This window comes from Hyalella azteca, unplaced genomic scaffold (genome assembly GCF_000764305.2).
Source record: "Hyalella azteca isolate HAZT.00-mixed unplaced genomic scaffold, Hazt_2.0.2 contig16900, whole genome shotgun sequence".
Taxonomy (NCBI): domain Eukaryota; kingdom Metazoa; phylum Arthropoda; class Malacostraca; order Amphipoda; family Hyalellidae; genus Hyalella; species Hyalella azteca.
Genome location: NW_025946706.1, coordinates 135,672 through 154,022, shown reverse-complemented (window position 1 = coordinate 154,022; position 18,351 = coordinate 135,672). Strand labels below are relative to the sequence as shown.

Here is an 18,351-nt window from a genome sequence, read left to right as displayed (position 1 = left end):
CTTTACACCCTCTTTGCCTCCATTCTCTCCAGCCTCCTCCTCTCCCTCATTTTCCATGCACCCTCTGAAAAGCACTTACCACTATCAGTCATGGCAGTGGTTGCCCCTGGTGACAGGCCCACCATCATTGCCATTCATTCATCTCCTGTTCTCTCATATGTCACACGATCACCCTCACCTCTCTCATTCAGTATCACTCCAATCATTTCCAGTCTTTCACTCTCATACACTTCACACTCCATCATCAGGTGTTCCACCGTTTCTCTCCCACCTTTGTTGCACATGAAACAGATAATTTCCCTTCTTTCATTCCACCTGTGTTTGTGCATTCACACTTAAGGCATTTGCTTTCACACATAACATTAGATCCCCACCCCTGCTACCATCATAAATGCATTCATACTTTGGCATTTCTTTCATCCTGTATAGCTTCTTGAGGCTATCCTTTCTTTCCATTCCTTGCTTTCATACTTTTAAACTGCATATTCTCACTCTCTTTTCAATCTCTTTCTTCCATTCTTTGACATTCCACTCTATTCCAGTTACACCCTGTGCAGTCATTAACCATTCATCTCCTTGTCTATTATGCACTGGGTAGGCCCATATCTCATTCAAGTCACATTTGTGTACTAGTGAATGACACGATTGAAGATTCCATTTACTCACCCTCATGCTCCACAGGTATACATCTTTCATGCCCAACATTCATCATTCATTCTTTCCAGTCATACTTTGTAATGTTTGTATCTCAGTGCTGCTTTCATTCTTCTCTCATTAAACGTGCTCCATACTATATCACCTCTCAATGCCTCAACAGCAGTCAATCTATGTAAGCATGGAAAACATCTACCCAAAGCAGGCATGGAATATATCTACTTGGCAAGCCACTATTGAATTTTTGGAGCCATGGTTTCATGTATTTGCCAGCCGTGATTTAATTTATTTGAGCCGTGAATTCCATATCTCAGCCATTAAAAGCCATTTATGAGCCAGCAGCCGCAATTTTTTACCAAGACTGTGCACGTGTTACCCCTAGCCCTAATCTCTAATTTTACCCTAAAAACAGTCAACACTGAAATTTTTCTTCACTCGAGTGGCAACTGATCACATGATAATGTGGTCTGACCGCTCTGACATAACCGCAACTACGTGATCTATAAATAAGCATTTTAGGTTGACTTGTTGTTTTGGTGTGCAGGATGTTTTAGCGGGATCATTGAAAAAGTGCTGATTGCATAATTAGGAAATTTTACAAAATGACATATTTGCGGAGTGCAAACTGCTATTTTTTTTTTATCAAACAAAAATTACATGACATTGGAGCTGCAATCATAGTGATAAACCAGAGATTTTTTAGAATCAGTTCATTTTTAATTTACTCAAGATTTTAACCAATTTCTTAAGTATGATCATGCTGGTAGACGGTAGTGGTATCCATGATACTTTGCTGGTCTACTTATAGAACTCAAAAGTGAACTTGAGAGAGAGTCTAAAAAACTCTCTCCTTTGCCACTATGGCTGCAATATTTCATACCTACTGAAATTATATGATATTAAAGCCACTATATTTCAGAAAAAATAGGACTTTTCCAGCCCTGCCTTTAGAGCCACGACTAGAGCTTTCCCACCATTTCCGGAATTGCAAGATTTCCACCAGATCCACTGTGCAGGGAGTGGATGAATATTGCAAGCTCTTTGGCAATGCTTCAGTAGCAAAATTTACGCCTTTAGAAGATCTTGCCGACACATTTAGATTGTAATTCTTGCATTTAATATAGGGTAAACGCGGTATATTCTGACATTGTGGGTAATTCCGTCACCTCTCTAATTTTTTCTTTATATTAAGCTTTGTTTTAGTTCCATGCGTTCGTTGATGGTTGAAATGGTGACGTCATACATTTGTGCGTCAAACTACTGCCAAAACACTAGGTCTTGGCCATCTAGCGGGGAAATATTGAGATCCAAAGAGAGACAATGCACGCTACCCAGTGAGATCATCAAAAAATGTGTCAAATTTGACAGTTGACCTTGCTCTACTGAATAGTGAATAACTGTATAGGAGGAATATTATGGTTTGAGACTTTTAAATACATCTGTGAATATATTAGGAATCCTTTAAGTATACTTGTATGTGCTGATTTCAAGTGGTAAATAAATTAATAGATGATTAAGTTGAGAAATGGATTTAGACACATGAAAACTAATTCTGTCACAACTTGAATTGGACACACACAGATCGTTCCAAGTTGTGTACAAAAATTAAACTTTGCTTAATTAAAAGCTTAACTCTTTAGCGGGCAAGCATTGAAATATCCAGAAATTAAAATTTCAGAAACCATTTCAAGAAAGTAAGAAGTATTATACAATATATTTATTTATATAAATTTTTGCAAATTTTGCCTATTGAAGGTTTAAATCACACTTGAAGAATTCAATAAATGCCATCAGTACACAAAATTTTTCTTTATAATTTAAGTTCAGTTTATGCAAATGAAAAATTAAAAACATAAAAATTAAATTTAAATAAATTTAATCAAGTTGCCAAAATAAATAAATATATATATTGATACTTCCAAATTTTGAAGAAAATGCGGAAAGAGCGTCAATTCCATTGTCCGAGTCAAAACCTTCATTTAAATGCTCATATTTCAATTTGTGGACTTTGCAGCTGGTGATGCTATAGATAGAACGATGGTCAGATAATTAGTGATTGACTGAGGCATTATAAAGATGCCTCAAAAACAAACAGGAAGCTGTGGTGATGCTTTTTGTGACGCGATTTCAAGTGATTATAAATGGTAACTTACCCCAGTTACCCGTGAAAGGGTTAATAGTTATTAATTAAAAGCGTAAGTAAGTAGTGTTCAATATTCATTAGTGTTCTAAATCAAAGCCACACTCAGGAAGATGTATATAAACGGGGAAATTTCTCGCGTAAATCAATCTAATTATATTTTGTTCGCGCAGATGTTCGTGCAAATCACGGTCATCGATTCCGCGCCGCGCAGCACTCGGCGCAGGCCGCGGAGCCGTCCGACACAGTTTTGATTTAGACACAGTTTTCATCTGAATGGAATGGCAACATCGTCTGTAGACGATTTCAAGTAACGCTGAACCAGCATTGCCAGATGGTATATTTCTATACCAGATTTCACAAATCTGGTATTTTCAAAATCTGTCTGGTATGAATATTTTAGATCTGGTACGGTTATATATGCCTAAATCTGGTATTTTTCTGGTATTTTCTGATTTACTGCAAATTTACTGCATTTAGTTCCACCTCTGAAGTTTGAACTTCCTCCTACTTGAGGGAGAGTCTAAAAAATTCTCTGCTTTGTCTCATTACTGTGCTGACTCTTAGAACCTGAGTCCTGAGTTGACGTGGTAGCAATCTAGTTAACTCGTATCCAACCACAACTGGCACAACACAGTGCGGATACACGTTTGTGTGTACGGTATAGTGTGATTACATAATTTGCATTGCCGCACGTCCATATTTAAACTATTTTAGCTTTCTAAAAGTACGGCGCTGTCAGCGCACGGCGCATTTGTATTACCGGCATAGTGCGGCGCACCGCGCAGGTCGTTAAAATGACAATATAAATTCCCGCGCACCTGGCACATCTTCCTGACCATGGAATCAAAGCCGTGTTGTATTCCAATACAGCTCACACAGCAAACGCCGAACGGAATCCGAACACATGGATGACGGCATTACGTATCATAGTGGCAAACCAGTGATTTTTTAGAATCAGTTCATTTTTAATTTCCTAATTTACTCAAGATTTAAACCAATTTCTTATGTATGATAATTCTGGTATCCAAGATACTTTACTGGTCTACTTATAGGACTCAAAAATGAACTTGAGGAAGAGTCTAAAAAAACTCTGCTTTGCCACTATGTTACGTATCAGTACCTAGAATTTGAAGCGCGGACGGAATACGGACGGAATCAATGCAACCTTGTAAATAGTTTTTCATTACTCAGCATAAATTGCGTAAATGGCTTTTCATTAAAAATTACCCAGCGACGCATTTTGAAAATGGTCGGCATTCGGCAACGCTTTGGGCTTAAAAACCCATATATTGGCGACACTGCTTCCACCTTCTACACCCTGGCAGCTGGCGCCAGATGAAAATATTGATGAATTACCTCCTATCTAATTGTTAACAAAAGTGCACGATTGGGCAGCAAGATTCCAATTGTAATAAAAATTTGTCACATTGACATTCACACTGGAGCCGCAAGATTTCAGGAACAAGTAGGAAAATTCCAATGACGGTGATCTAGGCCCTAGGGGCCCCAACTCCAACTTCCAACTTAAGTGCCACTCGACTGACTCGAGGTCTCTAGCTATCCTAAAATTCCTAATCCTATTCTGTAGGTACAACCGTACAAGACTACAAGTACAACCTCCAACTTAATTGAACTTATCAAGCTCGCGATCATTCCATGCAATAACATCCATTCCATACATAATCCCAGTAACAGCCACGCCCACACGTTTCCATACTTTATCAAGTGTTCATCAAATACAGATCAATAATCCCAACTTCATTGAGTCCTACCGTCCTACCACTCCTAAGTCGTATCATCCTATCACCTATGTACGTTCTTTGGACGGTTGGAAAATATTTTCATAGAATCATCTAATGAAGACGTCTTCTCGAAGTTGCGGTAAAGCTGTGTCGTGTCATCTCATAGCCAAAGAAACCAATAGATTTCAAGCAGTTCAAAGGAACTAAGAATTAGTTCTCCTGCTAGCAACAATTAGGTATAAACAGTTAATTTTTTTTTTTTTTTATAATTGATTTTAAGACTTCGGGTATGAATATATCACACCTCCCAGCCTGAGCACAACTCTTTGTTGAAAACTTGTATTATGTGGGCCTTCACCCCAGCATGTCCCAGTCGCAGCCGAGCTACTGCACACTCAACTGAGCGAGGTAGCGATCCATAGTCCACGTAGTTTACCACAGCTCCCAGATCATGCCTAAAGGTTCCCTTCCCTGAGGACTGCACTTCTTCTGCCCACCAGAGTGCCCAGATAAACAGTTAATGATGGCAGATTTACAAGCGTTGTTTACATTCAACCCGTTTCTATTATTTCTGACTTTTCATTTCAAGATGATATCAGATCGCGGTTGGGAGAAACAATAATTCTATTGATAAGAGAAATTTCAAGCTAAACATTAGCAAAGTTAGTTCAAAGTCATTTTAAATGTAATAAACACCCCAATTACTCCAAAATATATTATTAGTAAAAAAATTCATGATCTGATGAGTTTAGTAGCCTATTTACTCAGGAGTCATGACTCATGAGTACTGCCGAGGTAGAATGGGATCTGGTCGAACCACGCTGTGGTGCCGCCTAGCCGGTAGGTAGCGCAATGTCATATAATTTGTAATGCCTCTGTTATACTATTTTTAGAAATATTGTACTGAAAATTGCTGCAAATTGTGGCGTATTTCTAATGAACTACATGTTGCTTTTTATGTCTAATTAACTGATTCATCGACCTGCAAGTTACATGCGGATGCGAGCGGAGGTGCGACCATTCACGGTTCACCATAGTCTGATATGATAGTCACGTGATAGTAGCAAAAAAAAAGGTCCTTACCTAACTGAACCTAACCTTGAGGACCGTCGAAACTGGAATAATTTATTTATTGTAGCCTAGCTAAGCAGAGACTTCCTTTTTCAGTTTGTTAGGAAATAAAAATGAACATCTAAAAAAATCTACTGGATGCCACTTTGTGTATGTAGTTATGTTATATCAATTAATTGGGATAACTGAAATAGCCCAGCATTGCCCAATACCAGCATAATTTTCACACTTCACCCCGTGCGCGAGCATTCTGCAGAGCAAATTAGCCAACATGATTACTTGCTGAAAGCCACACTGCAACAGGGACTAAATCCCTTCATCATCAAGTTCATGGATGTAAACCAGCAAGCCAATGAGCTTCAACCTGCAAGCCGCCAAAACAATGGTCGTAACCCACACATTAAATCCCAAAATATTTCTATTCCATGCAGCCTAGCCCCTTCACCACTTTTGATAAAGAACGCCCTGCCGCCCCTGCGCCACAGAGCTATCAGTACACTGCTAAGTGCTACCTCTCCAGCCTCAGCAGTGAATGGATATAAAATATTTGATTTGTGCACATGTTTATTTCAAACAGTGTTAGGTTTTCTCAGCCTGTCTGTTCTTCTAAAGGCTATTCCCCTGCCCATAGTGGCAAAGCAGAGTTTTTTTTAGACTCCCTCAAGTTTATTTTCGAGTCCTATAAGTAGACCAGTAAAGTATCATGGATACCTCATACCAGCATTATCATACATAAGAAATTGGTTTAAGTCATGAGTAAATGAGGAAATTAAAAAGGTATTATTGCAGATTAACTACATCCAAAAAAAAGGGTGTTTTTTTTTTTGAATTATATGTTTTTTGGGGTGTAGATTACGAATCTGAAATCCATTTTTGGCGGTCGGCATCGGAAAACCGATTTTTTTCGCGACTTACTAACATGGGGGTTACGTAACTTACGTTACCCACTCACCTTTATTTACTAACATGGGGGTTACGTAACTTACGTTACCCACTCACCTTTATATAAAGGGTCGGATTGTTCATCGAAATTTTACAAAAAGCTCTTAGGTTGGGTTAAGTCAGCCAAGTTCCTTTTTTTAGATAGCATTTTGATCTAAAAGGAACCTGGGCGAACCAACCCAACCTGCGAGTTGGCGTTAGGTTGTGATCTCTCGATGTGGCAATGTATCTCCAGATTTATGGACAAAGAAGACGAAAATGTTACCCGTTGCAGTGCAACGGGTAACATTTTCGTCTTCTTTACCCGTTGCAGTGCAATGGGTAAGTTTCATTCGTTTCATTCGATTTTTGGGTCGGAAAAAAATCGGTTTTCCGATGCCGACCGCCAAAAATGGATTTCAGATTCGTAATCTACACCCCAAAAAACATATAATTAAAAAAAAACACCCTTTTTTTTGGATGTAGTTAATCTGCAATAATACCTTAATAATGAACTGATTCTAAAAAATCTCTGGTTTGTCATTATGCCCCTGCCTGTCTGTTCTTCTGGAGGCTAAAGTCTAAACCCCCCTCACTTACCCCCTGCTCCCCCCCTTTTGGTACCAGCTTGCAGAAGAATTCTAACCTAACCCTTTCGCGGAAAGGTGGAGAGAAGTGGGTAGCTAGGGAAGAAGATGCTGGTGAACGTCAGGGCTGGGCTTACGCCTGCAAAGTGGGTAAGGTGATGCGACAGTCCAGTGCAGGGCCGTTCCCATTTACAGCTGTCTGGTGCTGTGGTGCAGTCTGCGGACCCTGTGGCTTACAGCATTTGTAAGAAGTGATGGTATGGGCTTAAATCATTGGTGTAGGAGCTATTGGGCGTAATCCATTTGGAGTATCAGGTTTGGGCCAAGGCATTGCTTATTTCCAGCTGCTGTGGTGAGATGAGGCAAGTAAGAACAGCTGCATAGGTGTTAGGCTGACTATTTCTATTGCATGTAGAGGGTTGGCATTGGCTCTTGGGCTGAGTTAAGAGTCAAATTTTTGGGCTACGGCAGTGCTCCCGTTATATCAACTATCTAGAAGAGGGGTGGGACCGGTGGCGGTGGGTGAGACTGAGTCAGTGAGTAGTGACTGACTGACTGGACACAGCCAGACAGCCTGCTGTGGAAAACCTTTTTTCTCATAGCTGCAACTGTATTTCTAAGGCCCCAAATTATGCTATTTTTAAGCCATTTATTCACTTTTTGAGTCATGAATTTATTTTCCAGGTTAAAAAAAATAGTCTCTTGCATAGTGACAAACCAGAGATTTTTTAGAATCAGTTCATTTTTAATCTCCTCATTTACTCAAGATTTAAACCAATTTCTTATGTATGATAATGCTGGTATCCATGATACTTTGCTTGTCTACTTATAGGACTCAAAAATGAACTTGAGGGAGAGTCTAAAAAACTCTCTGCTTTGCCACTATGCTTTACTTGTCTACTTATAGGACTCAAAAATGAACTTGAGGGAGAGTCTAAAAAACTCTCTGCTGTGCCACTATGGACTCACTCTCTTGGCTCAAAAATACAAGAATTGATAGCTAAGAAATCCAGTTGTGGGCTTGAGAATAGTTGTCTTCCATACCACTTACTAGCATATGCACAAGCATGGGCTGTGGAAAACATCTACCTTAAGGGCTGCGACTAGAGGTTTCCTGCCATTTCTGGAACTGCAAGATTTCCACCAGATGAATTACCTCCTATCTAATTGTTAACAAAAGTGCATGATCGGCAGCAAAATTTCAATCATATTAAAAATTTGTCACATTAGAGCCAAAAGATTTCAGAATCGAGTAGGAAAATTACAATTCTGTTATTCTGCATATGCATAATTTGCATATAGTCCATATTGGCAAACAAGAGATTTTTTAGAATTGGTTATTTATAATTTTCTCATTTATACCGGTACTCTAGATTTAAACCAATCTTATGTAAGATAATGATGGTATCCATGATACTTTAGTGGTCTACTTATAGTATATATACTCCAAATTGAACTTGAGGAAGAATCTAAAAAAACTGCTTTGCCACTATGTCATATACTATAGTAATACTAGGAATAAGGCATTTTTGCATACATTCATGATTCAGTATCAAAGAGCCAGTTCCCAAAATTGAAAATGTGGCACAAGGTTGAAAATTGATATATTTTCTCTAACATCATCATCATGGCTCCAAAGTTATCAAGTTTAAGCAAATTCTAAGCCTACTGGCTCAATCACACAGATTATGCTGATATTTTTGTGTTGAATTTTGATTCTCTAAAGAATGTAAATCATGTTTCACAATAAATATTTTTATACATATATAAACAATAGCAAATGATTGATACAGAAACTAACCGCTAATGAGACGGGAACTCCTGCTTGCTGTCATTTCCGCCTGTTCTTAGCTTCCTTGCCTAATTTCCTCTGTTAAAAGAAAGAAAAGTAGCTTATTTTTCCCCACAATGGAATTATGTTTAAATCTGCAATCTATGGAAAATTTTGTCTGATATTCCACATTGTAACTTGGTTTGCATTACAATTGATGCAGGTCAAGGTGAAGGATAGGATCAATACAGGTGGCTGATACCATTCCATGTTCTGTTGATCAATTGATTGTGATGAGATCAGCAACTAAAAATAGAGGCCTATTAAAAGTCAAGATGGCTTGATAGAAAGTTTGAAAAGACAACAATATACAAGAGACCCTGCTTAAGTCTGGCACTACAATCATACATCGACACATTTCAAGCCAATTATTGGCAACTTCAAAGCAATGAATTTGCAGTATCACTCTATTTTGTAGCATACTTTATTAATTGAGTTAGCATGGATGGTCATTTGAAGTAATGTGATTTTATTCTCAGTTTGAGTTTTTTCAATCATATTTTGAGGCAATGTTTTTGAAAAAAATATTCTATACTCTGTATTATTTAACATTTTTTTCTCACAACCTTTCTAGTTACTACTGCTTAGCTCCCACGCATGGTGCACATATTTTACTGCTCCACATGGAGGCAAATTTTACAATTTCCCCAGGGAGCTAAAACATTCAGCCAGCCTGGTATTCACTACCAATATCTTAATTCAATATCTTGAGATGCTTTAATAGATTGAAAATAATTCAATCAATTAAATTGCCAGAACTGAACCAAGTAAAAATGCTATAACCATTAACATTTAACAATTTAGAAATGAGTGATAATGCTGAAATAAATATGTACGGTATATATCACTCAGAATTTTATAAGTATTTCCTGAACAGAAATGTTGAAATCAATACATAGGGGCTTGCTTAGAGCCTCCAAGTTTGGTATGTGCCTATCTTTTTCAAAACAAAGCATTTGCCTTGGGACTTGCACTACTTACTGCAGTCAAGTGAAAAGTCCAGCTCTCCTTACAAATACTGTTAACAGGTCTGTTATGAAGTTTTGTGAGTGCCATTAAATCTGTGGTCTTATCAGCTTTGATTTCTAATATGTATCTGCTGTATTTAAAATGTTCCAGGCATTTATTTGCCTCCTTTTACTACCTATGTCAGCAAAAATGAAAATCAAATTATGTCAAAATTCTGCTTTTAAACTATATTAAGCTTTCAAGTATTAGCTACATTTCTTGTAATAATCAAGAAAAACAATTAAGAACAGAATCCAACATATGAGAGAATGTATAGTAGGATCTTTGATACCGTCATCATAACAAGATTCACTATTTTGCTAAAATTGTCTGAGATACACAATATATATAATTGATCCACACTCAGCATTTGTGCTGGGGTTTACATATGGCATTATCTCACACCACTCTCATCATACCTTTGTGAAAATCATTCCTTGAAACTTGTAAACGTGTTCCCAAGATTTGTTCCCTGTTGACATCTGTCCCCAAGATTTGTTCCCTGTTGACATCTGTCCCCAAGATTTGTTGCCTGTTGACATCTGTCCCCAAGATTTGTTCCCTGTTGACATCTGTCCCCAAGATTTGTTCTCTGTTGACATCTGTACCCAAGATTTGTTCTCTTTTTTAAAGACTTGCTGTAGACTTGTTTACTTGTGTAAAATTTTTATGATGAGCTCATTTTAAATTTGTGTTATCCAATCCACAATTGTGGTCCTTTTACATTTTTTGCTGTTAATGTTGTTCTTTTTTATGGAAATTTATGTTTAATCTATTGTGAATTCTCTTTTCCAGATTTTTGACAAGCTTCAGCTCTACCAATTACACAGCAATAATGTCTTCTCCACACGAGCTGCCTTTGGACACCCCCATCCTGTTCCTGCCTTGCACTGAGGCCTTCAATGGCTTAACTGAGAAAGAACGTCTGTATGCTCACCACCTCTCGCGTGCATCGTGGTGGGGGGCTTTTGTCACCTTCTGCCAGAGTTCTCCTGAAGCCTCTGACATTTTCTGCCTGCTCACCAGGCTATTCAGATCCCAGCCTTTGGATAGCCTGAAGGCACAGGCGGTTGAGAAAGGTGTTGTAACGGAAGATGAATTCCAATCACTGCTCATTTACTACTCTGGACTTGTGTACAATTGTGGTAATTATTTAGGTTTTGGCGATCGTAAGTTTGTGCCCACGATCACGCGTGAGCAGTTGCTTGCGCTTGTCAAGCTTTCTAAAGCCTACCTAGAATGCTCTGATAAGATCATCCAGTTCTTCAACCGTGCTGCTGATCGAATGTACGATCTTTCAGATGATAAGAAGTTCTTTGGGATGCCTCCCAACGGAATCACCATGTATTTCTCTTCCAATTGCACTCAAAAAGACGCCGAACTCTGCAAAGAGTACATGACTGACCGCAACATCGAAGCTTGGAACACGAGATTGATCAAGCACGAAGATGGAGACAAAGTTCTCTATGACATCAGGCTTGCTTCAGTCGAGAACGGTCCAGCTGAAGGCATTACCAGGAAAGAGGACTTGTTTGAGGGCCATTCTTTCACTATTACTAGAGGAGATTACAGCGACGTCTTGAAGGAAGTAGTCAAAGAGCTCGCACTTGCTAAGAAATATGCGGCCAATGACAACGAAGTGAAAATGCTGGACAAGTACATTGAGAGCTTCACGACTGGCTCAATTGAGGCACACAAAGACGGCTCCACGTACTGGGTGAAGAACAAGTCACCTGCGGTTGAAGTTTACACTGGCTTCATTGAAGTGTACCGCGATCCGAGTAACCAGCGCGCTGAATTTGAAGCTTTCGTTGCTATGGTGAATCGTGAGCAGTCTAAAAAGTTCGACACGCTCGTGCAGAAGGCGGAGCACGAAATACTCCCGCTCCTTCCATGGGGGAAGGATTTTGAGGAAGACGTTTTCATGCGTCCTGACTTCTCTTCATTGGATATCATGACTTTCGCCTCCTCTGGTCTACCAATTGGCATCAATATTCCCAATTACAAAGACGTGAAAGAAGAGCAAGGGTTCAAAAACGTGAGTCTCGCTAATGTTCTTTCTTCTCGCTCAGGTGACAAAAGTGCGCAATTCCTGTCTGAGGAAGACATTGCTCTGCGGGAAAAGTTTGGTTCCACTTCCCTCGAGATCTGCGTGGGCCTCCATGAGTTGCTGGGTCATGGAAGCGGCAAGTTCTTGAGGAGGAAAGAAGACGGTTCGCTTAACTTTGACCCTGCGACAGTGAAGAACCCTTTCACCGGAGGAGAAGTGAGCTTCTATGAATCCGGAGAGAACTTCCAAACCAAGTTCACGAGTCTCAGCAGTGCTTACGAAGAATGCAGAGCTGAGACAGTTGCTCTCTATCTCTGCCTCAACGATGATGTCCTTGATATTTTCAACATTCCTTCTGAAGACAAAGAAGATATTAAATACATGCTGTGGCTGGACATGTTCTATGCCGGAATCAAGGGCCTGGAAATGTATCAGCCAAAACAAGGTCAGTGGGGCCAGGCTCACTCGCAGGCTCGATATGCTATCCTGCAGGTAGGTTTGGAAGCAGGCCATGGTCTTGTGCAGGTGAAGGAAACCGTAGGAAAGGATGGTTTGCCTGACCTGCTGCTCACTCTAGACAAGTCCAAGATAGCGACAGTAGGAAAAAAAGCCATGGGGGAATTCTTGCGTAAGCTGCAGGTCTACCGCTCCATGGGTGATGCCAAGAGTGGGAATGAGATGTTCCAGCGCTACTCACGAGTTGGTGACGACGGCGACTATCCCTTCGGCAAGTGGCATGAAATCGTCACTCGTAAGAGGCGCCCTAGGATGATCCTGACGATGCCCAACAGCCGCGTGCAGGACGGGAAAGTCGAACTTGTCACTTATCCTGCCGGCGCTGAGGGCAATGTCACCTCGTGGGTCGAAAGATTTTCGCCTAGTGAGCACGACGCCATCGAAGATATGCTCACCCAGTTCATGCTTACTCGCAACCAAGCTAGAGAGTGAGGCGGCAGTCTGGAGCATTTGTTACTCGTGCTACTTCATTGCGTTGAGCTAGAGGTTACTATCCACCTGTATCAAAGTGCTTCATACTTGTAGTGATGCATGCAAAGTTCCTTCATTTTTGTTTTCTTACGATGTTGCTTACCGCATTCTAGTTGTTCGTGGTAGAATCTATATTTTTGCAAATCTGCTTTTTCATGGCCTGAATTACTTTAATTTTAGATCACCATCTTTTGTTCCCTAATTATGTTTAATTATCAAATTAACATACGAGACGATTATCTCATCATACAAAACTAAATCAAAATCTTGTTAGTTTTAATCATTTGGACGCTCTGCCAGCGTTGATTGATCCTCCATGCTTACGTTTAGAGTATTAATTTGTTTATTGTTCTTATTTTATTTTTAGTTGAGAAATATTCCTGTATTGAATATTAAACAAGGTTTGGCGTCGACGGAGTAAGTGATGGGTCATTAAGCAGCTACTTTCGTCTCATTGCTGATTTCCTGACGCTTGCTTTAACTTTTAGGATGAGTGTGAGTACACGGAAAATTTTGTACCTACATTAATAAAACCTAAAATTTTTAATTATTTCATTATCACACAGTCCTGCCCCAACATTCATCCTGACAGCAACTTAGTCTAATCGAAACGTGTATGCGTATAACTAATCTGTGCCACCAACACCTGACTGCCAACCATTGTTGCTCGCGAGGAATGCAGCGCTTCACGCATTCACCTTGCGTCATCGCTCTGGTGCCACAGGAACCATGTTAAATACATGGGAGCAATTTTTCAGATATTTTTTTACTTTTGAATGGTAGAAAATTTTGCTACTGTTTACCTCATGGAAATACCCTATCTTAATAAATCTCTAACGAAAGTCTACCAAGTCCAACGGCAGTGCCTCCTTCCAGCATGGCACTTGTTATGGAAATAAATTTCCAATTTAAAATCTATCTGGAAATATTTTTATATTCATTGCCTAATTCCAGCACACGGAACCCTAGAAAAACGTCGATTTTACGTCCCGCGACCACGAGAAAGCGTACTAAACCTACCATGAGTTTACATATGAGGAACATGAAATTTCGATCATGAGGTGGACGTCATATTTACGAAATAAGTATATCTATCTATAGAATAGAAGTGTCGGCTTTGAAGAAATAGGCTCATGGTTCTATAGTTCATATTCTCACTTGAAGTAATAATAGACGATGAAATAAGAGTAATAATCATATAAATAACAGGATGACGAAAATACGAGAATTTTGTTAGTAAAAATGTTTGCAGAAAATACCACTGTCTACGTCTACCACGCACTTTCCTGAGCTTCAGCACACAAGCTCGTTAATTCATACGCGATCTTACTCCGACCCTTCGCATTGCGGGAAGCTATTCCTACCCGTTACTATTTCGTGATGATATTCCTACCCGTTACTGTATTTCGTGATGCTATTCCTACCCGTTACTATTTCGTGATGCTATTCCTACCCGTTGCTATTTCGTGATGCTATTCCTACCCGTTACTGTATTTCGTGATGCTATTCCTACCCGTTGCTATTTTGTGATGCTATTCCTACCCGTTACTATTTCGTGATGCTATTCCTACCCGTTACTATTTCGTATGCTATTCCTACCCGTTGCTATTTCGTGATGCTATTCCTACCCGTTACTATTTCGTGATGCTATACCTACCCGTTACTATTTCGTGATGCTAATCCTACCCGTTGCTATTTCGTGATGCTAATCCTACCCGTTGCTATTTCGTGATGCTATTCCTACCCGTTGATATTTTGTGATGCTATTCCTACCCGTTGCTATTTCGTGATGCTATTCCTGCCTGCTCACTGGAGTTTATCAGACGCTTGAGATACGAGTGGCAGAGTGGCTCAGGTGGCAGTCGGCAGTGATGATGAGAGTGCCAGACTTACGACAGGCTGGAGTGCCGTACCTGGAGGTGGCATCATGTGGCCACCAACAAACTATCCTCAGCGCACGCACTTCTTCTTTGAACTAAAATTTGCTCTATTTCTTTCGTCTTCGGGTGGAGCTTAACACCTGATTCCGTTTATATACTTCATGGAAGGTGATTTAGCTGATGTGCAATTTTTTATTATTTCTGGGTTGCTTCGTAGTGTTTTAAATAAAAAATTTTTGTTCTTAAGCATCCCAAAATCATGTCAAACGCATTTCAAGGCAATTAATGTATCCGAATCCCTATTGGCTCTATCCATGCGGATTATCAGGTTCCATTTCTCCTAGTGGCACGGCGCTGATTTAAGAATATCAATATAATTATAATATTGTACTTAATTTTTCCTCTTGACGGAGTTGTAATTTACTCATAATTTTTAAGGCTGTCAGCAGAGTATGGTAGGGACGATGCCGTTTTGAGCTTGGCTAAATGATGTAGAATAGGTGATTCCATTCTTCCAGTTACAGGAGGAACTATTTTAGCATAAATGCAATGCATAACATTTTATTTAGGTATTTTGACATGAGGTTCACTGTGGAATCGCAAACAATGATTTGTTTGCTTTTTATTATAACATTTTCTTTACATGATCCCTGTAGACATCAATTTGCTGCAGCTTCGTGTGGCTCTGTCATATTAAATTAAGCGTTTCATGACACGATTTATTTTATCGCACTGGCAGATTTTGTTTGAAAAATTAGGTGATGTATGAGACTCGATTGTTGGCATGAGATTTAAACGCAAGTGACCTTTAATCTGTTATTCACTGAAGTGATTCATCAAGATTCTTCGTGATCCGTTCACGATACCCGCCGACTCACGCCTCTGGTGACTCGCTGTATTGATTGGACTCGTCATGCATCATCTGTCGGTCAACTCATCGAGGAATAATAATTTTAAATACAATCTCATTGTCTCACTATTTGCATTGATTTAGCTTTAGGGATTTAGCGATTAAAAAATACTCTTTATGCGTTTATTCATAGTTAATAAATTTTGTCTGCTTATATATCAGTTATAAATACGTTTTAAGGTCAATATGAATGATATGGTTTCATTTGGTTTATAATGTTGAAGTTTCTTTGACTATTTGAATAATCAATTGGCAACAACAGCTATCCATCACCAATTTGTGAATGATGCCGTGTGCTTTGATCAATTATGATTTACCTAGGGATTTGACAGGTTAAAAAGCTTCATCCATGTGCTATAAGCAAATAGGTTGAAGTTTGTACACAAATCAGTGGCTAAATATCCTCCGCATTGGACATTTGGAAAAAAATGGTTCACTGTACGCCATGTTTATGAGGTTTCTCTTCGCGGTTAGTGTTATGGCTAACATCAAAGGTCTAGCAAACTATCGCAGTAAATGCCTACATCTACTTACCGCATGCGAGCTCTTCTGTAAATACAATTTCGTCGTCGGTGCCAGGGAAATATTCTAAAATTGAAGGAGTGATTCAAATATTTAATGATATAATCCCTGTTGCCAATGAGTATGGTGCCTGCCGTCCAATAGACTGTAGTTTATATAAAAAAATAACTACAGAGTTATGAAATTTCAGATCCTGCCACGTGAACAATAGTTTAGACAGCGATTGAACAGAGAAGTCAACTCCGGTTAAAACTCCGCGTACTTTACACCCTAATTTCGAATTATCTTAACAACTCGACACGGGGAGAACCACACGGGTCAACCGTCAACACGGAAACCTAACTTCACAACCTCAGTACGTAGTCCTCGAGATTTTGGTCCTGCGAGCAAAATCCCACCATGGAAGTTACTCGTCTTTTCAAATGCATTTCAGAATTCTCAGGGTGTCTCATTATTATATGTAAGCCCCGTAAGCTGCCATACGAAGTGGATCTATTGATTAGAAAAACTAGATTATCAGATACAATCCATCAATGATCAATCTAAATTAATCTTCTCCCAAGAGTTTAGAAGTGACAATTAAATTGCCTATGATCACACAAGTTATCATCGCTAGACCTATTCTGAATACAAGTCCTGGAAGCCGCAGCTGCCGCACCTGTTTCGCCTTCTGCGAAACAGCTTTCTCACCTGTTTTGCTTTCTCGGAAACAGTGGCCAGGTGGTGCATGAGTCACCATTATCACCAACCGGAAGTGCTTCCGTGAAGCGCGACTCCATCCGATATTCATCGCAGTCGAACGATACCGAAAGTCGTCGATAATTGATAGCGAGATGTGGATCTTTATTGATGGATGCTTCTTCTGAATTAACAACAATCTTCGGTTGTTTATTTATCAAAAACGTACAGTATAAAAAAAATTAGCACATGAATTAGGGAAGTGCTGTTAATTGCATTAACTTTAGTTTTTAGTGGAAATCGACTTGAATCATGCATGACTTTAGCATCTAAAATTCTGTTATTGTCACGTCGGCAGCATCTAAAGCGGTGGTTGAAAAACGTTTGGCAGTGAAAAATATTACACGTTATTTCAAATACCAAAACTTTTATTCTAGCATCCATGAAAACTATTTGAAACATAGATACCCACCAATTCACATTAACGTACAAGAAAGCTTGATTTCAGCTCTGATTGTTCTTGCTCTCATTGCGTTGCCAACATGCGGTAATTTTTCTGAAGAGAGGAGCACAGAAGACTGTTGTTTGCAAATTATGTAATACACAACGATCCGGCAATTTTTCAAGTTAATGCCCAAGAAAAGACGCCTAATTGAATCTTCTAAAGAGAAAATATCGTGAAATGTACACCACTGCGCTGACAATGAATCGGACGCGTAGGGGTGGTGGGCGAGCGGGCTGGCGGGCGCGTGCGCTGTAACGAGGTCCAGCGTGCCATCCAAAATCAATGGCACTGCTGACTGCTATTTCTGTGGCTCAAATTTCCATGTGGCACGCTCTCTTTTTCGGTAATATTATGAAGTCTTTAAAATAAACAATCTGGAAGTGTTTTTTAGTCTAATAATCGAGTGAAAAAGATGACAAAAACGTCACCCTGTTGATTAAAGCGAATCATTTCTTTTAATTGGCAACTCTCGAATTATGCCGCTGTATGCGTTTTGTGTGTTGTTTCGAGTCAGGAATTCTACGATTTGATAGTCACAAGTTATACTGACGTTGGACAGCTAAACATAATTTTATGAAGGCTACCCCAGGTTCTCAAATTTGACTTGATCGAACTTGGTGTTGTCGGAAAAGCTACTTAGTCCTACTGTTTCAGGAATCCAGGGCCTTCGTCCTCAGTAGCTGGAAGGAATAAGCATGAATTTTTCATATCACTGAGTCAGCTATGGCATGAATGCTGGGACGCTCTCTCTATATAATGGTTGGAGGCATCTGCCTCCTGGACTCAGCTGTTTATTGCGACGACCTCGAATGCACTCGCTCAGTACTCGCCTGGAAGTGGTTCGGGGTGGTTGTAGCCTTAT

The 18,351-nt window shown here is 39.6% G+C and overlaps 1 protein-coding gene across 3 annotated transcripts; it reads left to right on the top strand.

Moving 5' to 3' along the window:
• The first annotated feature begins 5,149 nt into the window (after positions 1-5,149).
• On the top strand, positions 5,150-13,537 carry LOC108671979 (dipeptidyl peptidase 3). Of its 3 annotated transcripts, none has more exons than XM_018159584.2 (2): positions 5,150-5,379; positions 10,753-13,537. In XM_018159584.2, the coding sequence occupies exon 2, from the start codon at positions 10,793-10,795 to the stop codon at positions 12,953-12,955; it is 2,163 nt and encodes a 720-aa protein (XP_018015073.1). In that variant the 5' UTR covers positions 5,150-5,379; positions 10,753-10,792; the 3' UTR covers positions 12,956-13,537. The 3 variants fall into 3 exon arrangements, with proteins under 3 accessions (XP_018015073.1, XP_018015072.1, XP_018015074.1); XM_018159583.2 differs by lacking the exon at positions 5,150-5,379 and adding an exon at positions 9,534-9,977; XM_018159585.2 differs by lacking the exon at positions 5,150-5,379 and adding an exon at positions 10,018-10,540.
• The last annotated feature ends 4,814 nt before the right edge of the window (positions 13,538-18,351 follow it).